The sequence below is a fragment of the Hydra vulgaris genome, chromosome 14, assembly GCF_038396675.1.
Source record: "Hydra vulgaris chromosome 14, alternate assembly HydraT2T_AEP".
NCBI lineage: Eukaryota > Metazoa > Cnidaria > Hydrozoa > Anthoathecata > Hydridae > Hydra > Hydra vulgaris.
The window spans coordinates 23,192,518-23,205,452 of NC_088933.1; the positions used below are offsets into that span (position 1 = coordinate 23,192,518).

At 26.6% G+C, this 12,935-nt stretch overlaps 1 protein-coding gene across 1 annotated transcript in view; it reads left to right on the forward strand.

Annotated features, from left to right (window-relative positions):
* The window catches only part of LOC100206531 (dnaJ homolog subfamily C member 2), a 42,341-nt gene that overhangs the window by 12,929 nt on the left and 16,477 nt on the right, over positions 1–12,935 (forward strand). The window contains exons 4-7 of the mRNA XM_065818373.1: positions 5,924–5,999; positions 7,767–8,010; positions 8,166–8,246; positions 8,918–8,983. Coding sequence (XP_065674445.1) covers positions 5,924–5,999; positions 7,767–8,010; positions 8,166–8,246; positions 8,918–8,983 — 467 coding nt within the window. The remainder of the gene's footprint in view (positions 1–5,923; positions 6,000–7,766; positions 8,011–8,165; positions 8,247–8,917; positions 8,984–12,935) is intronic.

The window sequence follows — 12,935 nt, forward strand, 5'->3', positions numbered from 1 at the left end:
AAAACAACTGTTGCTGTCAGTTGTTTTTCTGATGTATTTATGATATGTTACAAAACATTAGTGTAAAACTTAAAATTCTATTAATAAATCATAATCAATTTTATTTTATCAATGAGCTTTTTATCTAAATTTCAAAAAAGACCGCAAAAATGCTTATCGTCCGCTTTGCCTGCCAAGTCTGTTTTAGTCTGACAAATCACGGCTTATGCACTCATTTACTCCTGCCGAGGCCTGAATGTCTACCAAAAGTTAGATACAACAGACATTCTAAATTTTAACCATCAAGTTTAAAGAATAATAAAGCATTCATTGAAAAGTCTTCTAAATTTTAACTGTCAAGCATAAAATTATAAAGTTTATGTTGACCCAAGGTTTTCTATAAAAATTGTTTATAACAGAAAGTGACCTGAAATCATAATAATAACAATATGACAATATTGATTTTTATTCTGCTTATTGTAAATATTTTACAAAGAAATCATACATTTTTTATTTGAAGATTAAAGTGTAAAGAAAAAATGTAGTATATAAAAATCAGTCAATTTTGAAACTTTTTATGTGAAAATTGTTTATTTTTTGATAAGCGTTGTGATTCTTTTAATCATATTGAAAATGTATAACTGCTGATTGTGAAACTTATTATCCAATTTCAAACTAACTGCATACACTTGCACAATTTTATAATTTGGTGAAGCTTATCTTGCATTTTTGGAAGTGCCTCTTGTCCAAAGACACAATAATAGAATTGCCAAAGTTAACCATCTAGAATGATTTAATGGCCCGATTTTCCACTTTGCATATTTATGATCAACATTTCCTCTTGAAATTCCAAGAACATATTATAAAAGAAGTCTTTGATCACTACTCAAATCTTTTAATGTCTTTTCATGAAAATGTATGTTATCTAGATGGCTGTTAATTATTAAAATTTATATTAATTTTTATATTATTATTTATATTATAAAAATTTTTATTGAGGGAGATTTTAGTAGTTATTTTCACAAAGTTTTCGAATAGGACCACTAAAAAGATTAGGGCTTTTGGTGCCTCCATCAAGATGCCTAAAAATAGCTCGAAAGGGAAGTTAATTTTGGTGAAGTGAACAGCTAATAATGTGCAATTTGCTATTAATTTTGTTTCTACAGGTGTTACAAGCTTACTTTTCCAACCAGTGTTAGTAGCAGTATTGTCAAGGAGGATAGCTTTTAGAAAAATAAGCAATCTTAAATTCATTAAATACACTAGGAACTTCATCTCCTAACAAAAGTCCTGTAGCACCTTTAATCGGAATGACTCCGATTAAAGGTGCTACAGGACTAATTGAGTAAGATATGATCCAATTTCAAACCCGGACTCTACTGTAAAAGTTAAATGGTGCTCTGAGTGTTTATCTTTTCTTAAGTTAACTTTCCCATTTGGATTCTTAACTTCTCTGTTAAATAAAGTGTCTTTGTCAACTTTTCCATTAACTCCAATACATATTATGCTATTATTATCCTCTGTATGCTTATCTTGACTTATACTTTTCACTCTAGTTTTCTCTTTATCAATTTTTGATTTATCAATAAATGCTGTATTTAAATTAAGACTCGGCCAAAGTAGGCCCATAGCCTGCAAATCTAAGAGGAAAGCATTAGCAAGGCTAGCCCCAATACTTGATGAAACATCAGCCCTAATTAATTCCAAAGCATATCTTGATGGTTTAAACACATTGTAAGCCCAAGATATATTTCAAATCTTTTGCAGGAAAGATTAAAATGTAACAACATTTTTATTTAAGTTTAAAGTACCAAAAAATTATTGTAAATGTTAAAGTTTCCACCATCAGCGTCGATGCAATTCTTCAAACGCTTTTGGAAGCTCTCAATGATGTTCTTAAGCTCTTGGACAGTAATTTCACCCCAAGCTTTCTTCAGAACCAACTTCAAGGCATCCACTGTTGTGTATCTTTTGCCTGAGATCTTCTGTTCCAAGATCGACCAGATTGAAGGTTAAACCCCCTTGACCAAGTCGAGGGGGTTCAAGTCTGGTAAATTACTTGGCCAAATATCCTTGCCCCAGAATCCCGGAAAGAGTTGATTACAGAGAGCAATTGTTGACGCGGCTCCATGGGCTGGGGCCCAGTCCTGTTGTAGCATAAATCCAGCCTGACCAAAGTGATTTGAGCCCCACAGCTCCACCACTTCTCTCAGAATGCTTTGTTGATAAAATTGGGCATTAATTTTCACATTTTGATCAATGAATACGAGCGGGGTCTTTCTGGTAACACATACGCCTGCCCATACCATCACTGACTTCGGGAAAATGTCTTTTGACCATCAATTTAGCAGCGAAAGTGTTTTTCAAACCACGCTTGAGAAGTTAATGAAGATTCTGGGAGTTGTGGATAGGTTGAATCATAAAAATCTTCTCGTCCGTGAATAATACTCGCTTCAATCGACCACCAGCAACCAGGCGCAACATCTTCTTGGCATGTAGCTTTCTATTTGCTTTTGCTTGATCACTCAATTGTTCGCACACTTTTTTCATCAACTCCCAAGTCTCCAGCCATCTTTCTCATTAAGCGCAAAGGATTTTGGCGGATCTTGCAACGGACCTTGTTTATGTTGACTGGAGTGAGTGCAGTTGGTGGTGGGCCACTTCGAGGGCGGTTCATCTCATTTAACTCTTTGTATCGTTTTATGGCCCTGTTAACCATTCGCTTCGAATAACCCATCATAGAAACAATTTGCTGGTTTTTCCAGCTTTCAATAATTCAATGATTGTGATCTGTCTCTTTCTTGCGTCCATTTTCCTAAAAATAGCAAATTTTATTTTTGAAATACATAGTAAATAGCAATGAAAATTGTAAGATAAAGTTTAAATTGTAAGAAATTTTGTAAATAGCAATTAAAAATTAGTGAGATAAAGTAAAAACTAATGAAATTCTCTAAGAAATATGCGCGATCAATGATTTTTTAGAAGTGGAACAGAATTTTCTCCACACCCTGTACATAATCTATTTTTGTTGAGAAACTTTATTTAAAATCTGCTTCTGACATTTCTTATTTCTAGCAGAAACTTTGTTTGTCTTATTAACCCTTTTATGATCAATGGATCCAAGTTGAAACAACCCCTTAGGACCTATTTTTGCTCTCTGATCTTTCAAATACATTCTATCTTCTAATGGAACCTAGAATAGAAAAACAATTTATTATTTAATAGTGTTAAATCAAATTTAAATATAAATTTGTTTTTGTAAAATTATTTCTTAAGGAAACACAAATTCTATATGAATATTAATAACTCAAAATTTATTTTGAAAAACAACAATAAATCTTTTAAAATAAAGATACAAATTATATCATTTATTCATTGGTTAATTTGTGATAAGTGCAAAATTGGTCATTTTAAGATAAGTATGCAGTTTTGTTATGTTATGTCAGATCTTTCATTTGGTCAAATAAGATTGCTGTAGTTTATACAGAAATATCTATTTGCTAATTGTTTTTTTTTTTATTATTACCCGATTAATGGCAACAAATCAAAATTTTCAAACACTTCTCTTGCAAAATGTCACATTAGCACTTATCATATATATATATATATATATATATATATATATATATATATATATATATATATATATATATATATATATATATATATATATATATATATATATATATATATATATGGCTTTAGTATTAAAAAATGTCAACCTTTCTGTCAGAGGACATGTGCGAACTATATGTTGTGTTTGGCTTTTATTTGAATTTATTTTTATTTGAATTTTATTCTAAGCACTTTACAAATTTATCATTACAAGAACGAACAGGTAGATTACATTTGCAAGTTGAAATATCAAAAAGAGTATATAAACTTTTCTCAAGGTTATTACGCTTCATTTTGGAAAGAGATTTTCGATTAATCTGTTTTGCTTTCATGAAGCATAATTAATTTATAACCTTTACCACATAATAATTTTCATATAGTGGTAACTTTGGATTCACAGTGTGCCATATTTTTATCACATTAATTGCTATCAGTTTTGCAATATCATAATCTTTTAAGTCTTGGTTGATGTCTTTAAGGAAATAAATGTATTGAATAATCTGGCGAATGGTTGGTGGCTTTGTTTCATTTGAAGGTGAAGGCTGACCACCAAATTTTTTAGCAAAACTGCCACATGTTAAAACAACTTTTTGGTTTTCAGGCATTTCATTAAAACATATTATTGTAAATAAAATATGTTAAAGCAAATATAACAACTTTAAAAACAATTACCAATCTCTAAGTTTGTTTATTTATTTTTGTACAAGCGCAAAAATTTCTGCTAATTTTTAAAAGTAACACTAGGAGAAAGTTTAAAAGAAATATATTAAAATAATGAATTTTTTATATTAAATTATTGTTTTTCTATAGTAATTGTAAAAAAAAATTAGTTTTTTTTATAAAAAAATGTTTTATTTTTAAAACATTTTAACTATTAAATGATTATTCTCAAACACTTGTATTTTGAAATGATAAAAGATATTTTCTCCCAACACCTATAAAACTTAACTCTCAAACTTGAATTATGTCAATAGTATTCACCTAAAACATACAAATGCTCCAAAAACTATTAAAAGTTGTTGATAAAGCTTTTATGAAATGATAATAATATATTATTAGGCATCTTTCTAAACTAGTCCAAAACTTCAGTTTCAAAATTGACCCGCCCCAAAATGCAGGCATCTTAAAAATATGAGCCATGAAGCTATTGTAGGTCATTGTCTTGACAAGGATGTTTTGTTCTTAATTTCAAATAGACAGATCTTAATATTTGTGAGTCTATTTTTAGTTCTTTCTTAATTATCTTAAGTTCTTAATTTCAAACTGACAGATCTGAATGGTTGTGATCTAACCTAGAGAAAACATGTTGGAAAGTTTTGCGAAAATGATTCGCCAATAATTTTAAAAGAAGCTGCAAGAAGCAGATTAACATATAATTATTGCAAAGATATTGAGAAAGATGATTATTAAAATATTCTTTAGTAGGGAATCCTTCATTTTTATATCCAAATGAAATGTTTCAAAATAAGCATGAAGTTCAAGGGCGATTCTTTCATTAAGAAATGCACATGATGAATTTGTTGATGCTGAATGCAGTCAATTTAGCTGGAAAAAAAATCTTAAGTAGAAAACTCTTAGTGAACAATTTGTATAATGCAATATTGAAAAAAAACGAAGGTCAGTTAAAGGTAGCTGAAGTAAGTAGGAAACATCAATTAATTAGTAAAGAAATTGTAAGTTTAAAAAAACAAGTAAAATATGTTGTCAAATGCATTAAAACTGATGCAAGGAATTTAAGTATTAAAATTGAGGAAAACAACTGTCCTTGTAAAAGTATATTCTTTTAAAAAAACAAAAAAAAAAAAACAGTTAAAGACTTTTCACTAAAATCTTAGAAATATGTGTGTGTAATTTTTTACATTTGTCATTGTATGCAGATACAAATAAACAAAATATAACACTAAGAAAGCTTCAAATAAAAACCCACTTTAAAAAAAATACTTTTTTTACATATACATTCTTTATTTACTTTCTAACAAAAATTTTTGATTGAAACCAAAGAAACCTTATTTAATAAAAGGATACTATCAAGTATTTTAAAGCAAACTTCATTTTTGTTTTTGTTTAATTTTCTTTCATTTTCAAGTGTTTTAGAAAAGAAGTACTTAAATAATATGGAAATGTTTTGGTATTTGTAAAAGGAAAACTCGTACGACTGTAATTAGTCTGCATTTGTCAATTATATAGACTTTTTAAACTGTTTTGCCGTAATAATGAGAAACAACAGTTTTAAATTGTTAATCATTCCATGTCTTCAGAATTGTTTTAAATTCTTTTTAAGTCTGTAATTTTGAACTTTCTTGTTAATTGTTAAGTTTGGAAAATTTAGAAGCAAGATCATTATCGTGTTCTTGGATTAGAGAAACTTCGCTTTGATGCGACTGAAGAAGATATAAAAAAAGCTTGTGAGTAAGAAAATTTAAAATTAAATTTAATTTTATAAATAAATTTTGTTTTGCATATTTGTGTATATTTTATTCATTTATTTTATACAGTTAAACATCATACACATTTCGTAAAACTGCACTTTGGATGATAGTTTTAAGAATTTTAAAACTTTAGGTCAAGCTGTAATATAAGTTGAATTTAAATTTTTAAATTCTCAAGTTATTAATTTTTTTTTGTAATTAAACTTTAATTCGTTTAATTTCAATGATTTGTTATTCAATTTTAAAAATTCCTCGTTCAATTTCAAAAACTGGTCATACAATTTAAAAGGTTCATTATTGAAGTTCAAAAACTGATCATACAGTTTAAAAGATTCATCATTCAATTTCAAAAACTGATCATACAATTTAAAAGGTTCATTAATGAAGTTCAAAAATTGTTATTCAAAAAATTTTTATTTAATTTCTAATATTTGTCATTTAGTTGCAACTCTTATATAGGTATTGAAAAGTGGTGCCTATTGTAAAAAATCACAATTGTTAAAGCTCTTTAATAGTTATGACTTCACTTAAGATGGAGCATTTACCACTATAGCTTTTTTTTGATAAAAAAAAATTTATTATTAAAAATAATAAAATAGGTATCAAAATGTCTGCGAGGTAAAAAAGTTTTTTTTTGATGACAAAATAATTTATTAGTTTTTAAAGTTGCTAACTTTGAAGGTTATTCAAGGTGTTTATTGTTATTTTATTGTCTACCATTGTTTTATTAACTCTTTAGTTAGTAAAACAAAATTATTAAAAAACAAAAACACAATTTTATTTTATTTGTAAGCACAAGGTAATTTAATTGTGTTTTTTGTTTTTGCAAAATGTTGGTGTCTTTAACTTTATAATAGTATTTATAATATCATGGTATTGATGTACTGATAAAGCACTTGCTTTGTAAGAAAAAAGGTTTGCTTTTGAAGGTATAATTTTAATTTTAAAGGTATAATTATAATTTTGAAAGTTCAAGTTTAGTTTGGAAGATGTAAGTTTAATTTTGAAAATATAAGTAAATTTGGAAGATAAAAGTTTAATTTCGAAGATATAAGTTTAATTAAGAAAGTTGAAGTTAAATTTACAATTTGCAGCATTTGAAGAAAAAAAATTATTAAAAAGTCACTTTTTAATACAATTTTTTAATACAATTACAAATGAAAAACCAAATGTATAATATTACCCCACTCTCACCTATATAATTTCAACATAAAAAATCTAAATGATACAAAAATAAGGAATGGAATAAATAAGAAATAATTAACCAGTAAATAATAAAAATTAAGTAGAAGATATATTTATCTCTCCATACTCCAAGGGGATTTAAAATCAAGGAGGCTACCTCTTGCATGCAAAACAAGTGCTAATATATCTCTACAAATATATCACTGTTTCAAGAACATTTTCATATTCTATCAATAATTTACATTTAAATATTTTGAAGATTTAGAAATTTGGAATGATAGCAATTGGTTATCAATTTGTTGTAAAACTTAAAAGTTGTAAAACGTTTTTTGTTGCAAAGCTAGCTGTTGTTTTAATTTTTAAATTATATGGAATCATCAGTTATACTTAAATAGTTAAAACAGCTAGACAAAGAATTTTCAAATAATTGTCTAAGTCAAATAATTTTTTTTTTTAAATCTGAAATAAAATTTCATTGAATGCAACAAACTTATTATAATACTGATAAATATTTAATGTTAATATCATGTTAAATTAATTTTTAATATTATATTTTAGACCGTAGAAAAGTTCTTCGACACCATCCAGATAAAAAGAAAGACAATGTGTCTCTCTTACCCCCTGAAGTAAATGAACATGAGTATTTCACATGCATAACAAGAGCCTATGAAGTACTTTCATCAGTCGAAGATAGACAAGCTTATGATAGTGTTGATGAAGAGTTTCCTGATGAAATTCCAAGTTACTCGCCAAAACAAGACTTTTTTGAGGTCTTTTCAAAGTATGTCAAGCTGAATGCAAGGTTTGTAAATTATCAAAATTGCATTAATTTGGAATTTAAACTAAAGTTTAAAATGGAGAAAATAGTTCAATATGTTTTTAAAGAATATTATTGTAAGTTAAATAGTTTTATTTTTGTTTCATGACTTTCAATAGATATTTTGTTTTATTTATAAGGTGGTCTAGTCATCAACCAGTTCCATTGCTTGGAGACATGAATACAAGCATTGAAGATGTTAATGCCTTTTATACTTTTTGGTCTGTTTTTATTTTTACTATTTTTGTTTTCATTAATTTTGTATTTTATAATATATTATTCATTTCATTTAAATAATCTTTTTTTTTAAGTTGATTGTTAAACTTTTTTTTTTTTTTTTTCTATTTTGTATGTTTTTGTAAAACTAATAAATTGCCTACTAAAAAGGAAATTAAATGAAATAAAAATAGCAAATAATTATTGTTTTCAGCAACTTTAAATAAACCTAAAATTAAAGGATGGCACAGTTAAATAATTGTTGGCTAGCATAGTTAAGTAATTATTATCAAGTTAATTGTCAAGTGATAATTATCTAGCACAGCTTTCTTTCTATCATGGTTTGTTTTGTTTACCATCTATCTTTAGTTGTTGAACTAACATCATATAATGGGTGTAATTTGTGTGTGATGGGTTTAATTTGTGTGTGATGAGTGTAATTTGTGTGTGATGGGTGCAATTTGTGTGTGATAAGTGTAGTTTGTGTGTGATGGGTGTAATGTGGAATTCAATATAATTTAATGATACTTTTACACCCTTAAAAAACTTTTGGAAAAAGTTTTGGAAAAGTAGTAAAAATACTTTTTCCTATTATATTTGGATATCTATGGTCTGCACAATTATGTATGTTGTGTTATAAAGGTTAAACAATTTTTCATTTGTTGCTTTTTTAAAGGTATGACTTTCATTCTTGGAGAAATTTTTCAAATCTTGATACAGAAGACACAAGCAAAGCAGAAAGGTTGTTTAATAAAAATAATTAAAATTTAATAAAATTTATAACTTTATTAAATTTATTGTTCTTCATATATAAACGAGTGTTAAATATATATACATACATATATTGTTTTTCATATATAAATGTGTGTTATTTATATATAATTATAGTATATGTTATAACAGACTTGTCATGACGCATACAAAGCAAGTCTGTAATTGCTGAGAAAACTGTTATTGCTGCAACTTTAAATGACAACAAGATATTTATTTTCCTTTATAATAGTTTTACTAAAAATAATTACATAGAAAAGTAATAATAATAACATAAATAATACTAAAATTAATGATCATAATAAAAATAATTAAAGTTATTAAAAATGGTTTTTAAAAATTCACTCAAACAGTAGTCTGATCTAAATGACATCAAATATTAGTTATTTGTTGTGACACCAAATATAAAAAATATTAGTATAGGGCTGAAGTTACACTAAGCCACAGCCTTATTAAATCCATCATAAGGTGAGTATACGAATGAATACCCATCTTGTGTCAGCTATTTTGTGTGACATCCATTATATTGGTTCCTGAAGCATTTATTAAAGCAACTGTTACATTACAGAGTTGTCTTGCTAAAAAAAAAATCTTTTTTTTTTGTCTTGATGGCAAGAATAGTATGCAATAATAGATTTAGATCTGACACTTTATTAAACATCAAAAAATTATTAAAAAAAAAAATACTATTAACTGTAATCTGTAGTATATATAACAGTATTTATGTAGTTTAACAGTAAGGGGCTATTTTAATAATGTCTTAATAGTATTCAAATAATATGTCTAAGGTTTGGAAAGTGTCGCCAAATTTTTTTTAATAAGTTCTAATCAAAATGTAATTAACTTAAATAGCAAACTTGGATGTATTTTTTTAGTTAAAATTAATTTTTTGTTTGCACGGTTTTTTTAGGATTCTTTTATTAATTGAAATTTGATAATAACAAAAGTTTTTAGAATAAAAGTTTTATAAAATTGCAAAAAAAATAAATGCTATGTTAAATTTTTTTTTAAATATTATTTACCTAACCGAAATGTGGTGGGAACTTCTTGTTCTACCAGTACCACTAGACGCTCTACCATTACTACTACATACTAGGGGTGTAATGTTCTTAAAAATGCCACAAAATGTTACGTGGAAAGGAGTGGGTCTAAAAAAGACAAAGAAAAAGGTTGTTTTGTATTATTTGAATAGCTTCTTAGGGCTAAATTAACAAATGTAGTTATAAACTACCTAACAATCTAGTACAAAGGCTCTACCTCCATAAACAAACTACTAGCTTTTGGATATGTGCCCAAAAGTAGTATGTGTTACCAAAAACATGGTTCATAGAAATTTTGCATGGTTAAATTAAAATTGTCACAATTTTCCAATTAAAAAAAAAATCTATTGTTGGAACTGTCTGTATGTGCTTCAAAAAGCTCATTTACAATTATAAACTAACTAGTTTCTGCAGTTTAAAACAACTATGAGTCAGTCTGAAAATAAAAAAAATGGTTGTTCAAATTAAATGTAATAATGCTATCATACTTTCCATTAATGATGCCAAGCTAGCTGTCAATAATACAAAGTTTGACATTCTTTTGATAATAGAGAATTTAGAGAAGAGAGAGGTTGATTCCATCAACAGCTATTGAAAAGAATACACAAGAACAACTCATAGGAAAAAAATATCTTTCTATTTATAAGAAATCAATGCATATATATATATATATGTGTGTGTGTGTGTGTGTGTGTGTATGTATGTATGTATGTATATATTTTGTTGGACTTGCTCTAGCTGTGAAGCTCAAGCCTCTGTTTCAATGTAAGGTCTCTTTCCAACAAATTTAACAATTCTTATTTTTCCCAACAAATTTAACATTGGTCACTGCTCAAGCAAGCTATAATCATTTGTTCCATCAACCATAACTCAAATAGTTATTTAAAAAAGTAATATTACTAATAACATGAATACTAAAATTATACTAAAATAATACTAAAATTAATGATCATAATAAGAATAATTAAAGTCCAGGTGACTTGTCTTTCAGCTAAGTTACATCCATTTACTGTAACTGTTGCTTCACGCTCTAAAAAGTTTCCGAATGCAAAGAAGATTTTTCTAAATTTAAAAACAGCTATAATATTGCTTAAATATTGGGTGGTCAAATTTTTTTGACAACTGTATTGTTAGAAACCATCATACATTCAACAACAACAAAAAAGATTTTGTTACACTTTTACTTAATGTTGTTACATAATTTTTTTTTGTCTTATCAGCATTTATATACTTTATATACAAAGTTTTTAAAAAATTTGAAGTTTAAAGTTGAGTTGATTAACTGGTAGCAGAAATAATAATAAGAATGCATCAACTTGAAACCAAAAGAACTTTATTGAATCAAGATAAAAAAGTCTACACTACAGGTGTTTTTTAAAAAGCAAGAAATGCTGAATTTGAGTTTTAAAAATGTTTGAGATGTCAGAGAACATAAAATATCTTCATAAATTTTTAATTTCGTAAAAGTTATTTGTAGCATTTTTTGTAAAATAGTGATAAAAAAAATTGTTTTTAATAATAAAATAAATAATAAGATTTAAAACCCCAATAGCAATATAGTTATTGCGCTGGAAGAAGTTTTTGATAACTTTTGAACGAATAACATTGCTGTGCTATAACCATTTGTTTGTTTTTTTACTTGAGGAAAAAGATTTTTTATTAAACAAACTTAATTTGATTTTAATCATTTTATTTTATAACTTTAATAAAATAATAATTTCAGTAACTTACTTTAATGTTTATAATATTTAGTTTATTTAACTTTTTCTAATTATATACAGTTATTTATATTTGATTATTAAATTTAATGTAACTATTGTTTTTATTTAAAAGAAGCTTTTACAATTTTTAAACAGTTTAATTATTCTTAAATAAAGTAGCATATGCATGCCTCCACTGTAAGGGTACTTTCAATGTTACTTCCACAATGCAAGTTCCTCCACTTTTGACCTCTTTTATTGAATGATATGTTGAAGTAGATTTATCCCCAGTAGTGTTTTTTAAAACAATTGAAATGTTATTTCATATTAAAAAGTTTTAAACTTAAATTTTTTAAACTTACATGCATAAAAAGTCCATGAAATATTAATTTTATTATTTAAAACAAATTTATTAAAAATCTGGTTAGATGCAGCAGAACGACAATCTTTTTGAAAACATCTCAAACTTTTTTTTATAAAAAGCCATTATATAAAAAAGTCAAATCATAAATCTTTTTGAAAAAGAAGAAATAAAATTATAGGAATATAAAAAAAATGATTAGGGTCAAATCATTATATTTTAACCAATTTAAAGAAAACTTTGTGAGTCGCCATCTCTGATTTTTCTGATTTTTACATATTGTTATGTGCATAGTGTAGATAGGTTAAATTTGAAACTTCAGACTTCTAAGTACAATGGTTCAGAAATTATAGCCTTAGAAACATGACACTGTGGCCCCCTCAAATGGTCAAAACAGACTACTTTAGAGCTGTATAACTTTTTTCTCGCTTTCAACAAGTGTCTCATTTTTTCTGGATAGTTCTCTCTTTAAAAAAGTGGTTTTTATTAACTTGTGTTAAATTAGAAAAAAATTATAATCCTCAACTTTGGAAAAAGTTCTAAAATTGCTAAAATATGCCAAAAGTGCAAGTTTTCTGATTAGCTTTCGTGCTTCTAATGCTGTAGCAATCAATAAATCAATCCATGTTAATAAATGTTTAGAAAAACAACCTCTTCCATTTTTTTTACAAGTATTATGGCAACTTTAACTGTTAATTTTGATCTAGTTCTCATTACTCTTAAGGTTCTCTAAATTGGATGGGCGAATATGTCAATTATGTTGCTATAGAATCCAACCCACCAAATATGTTTCAAGTACAACCAATAAACTTTTCGGAGCAA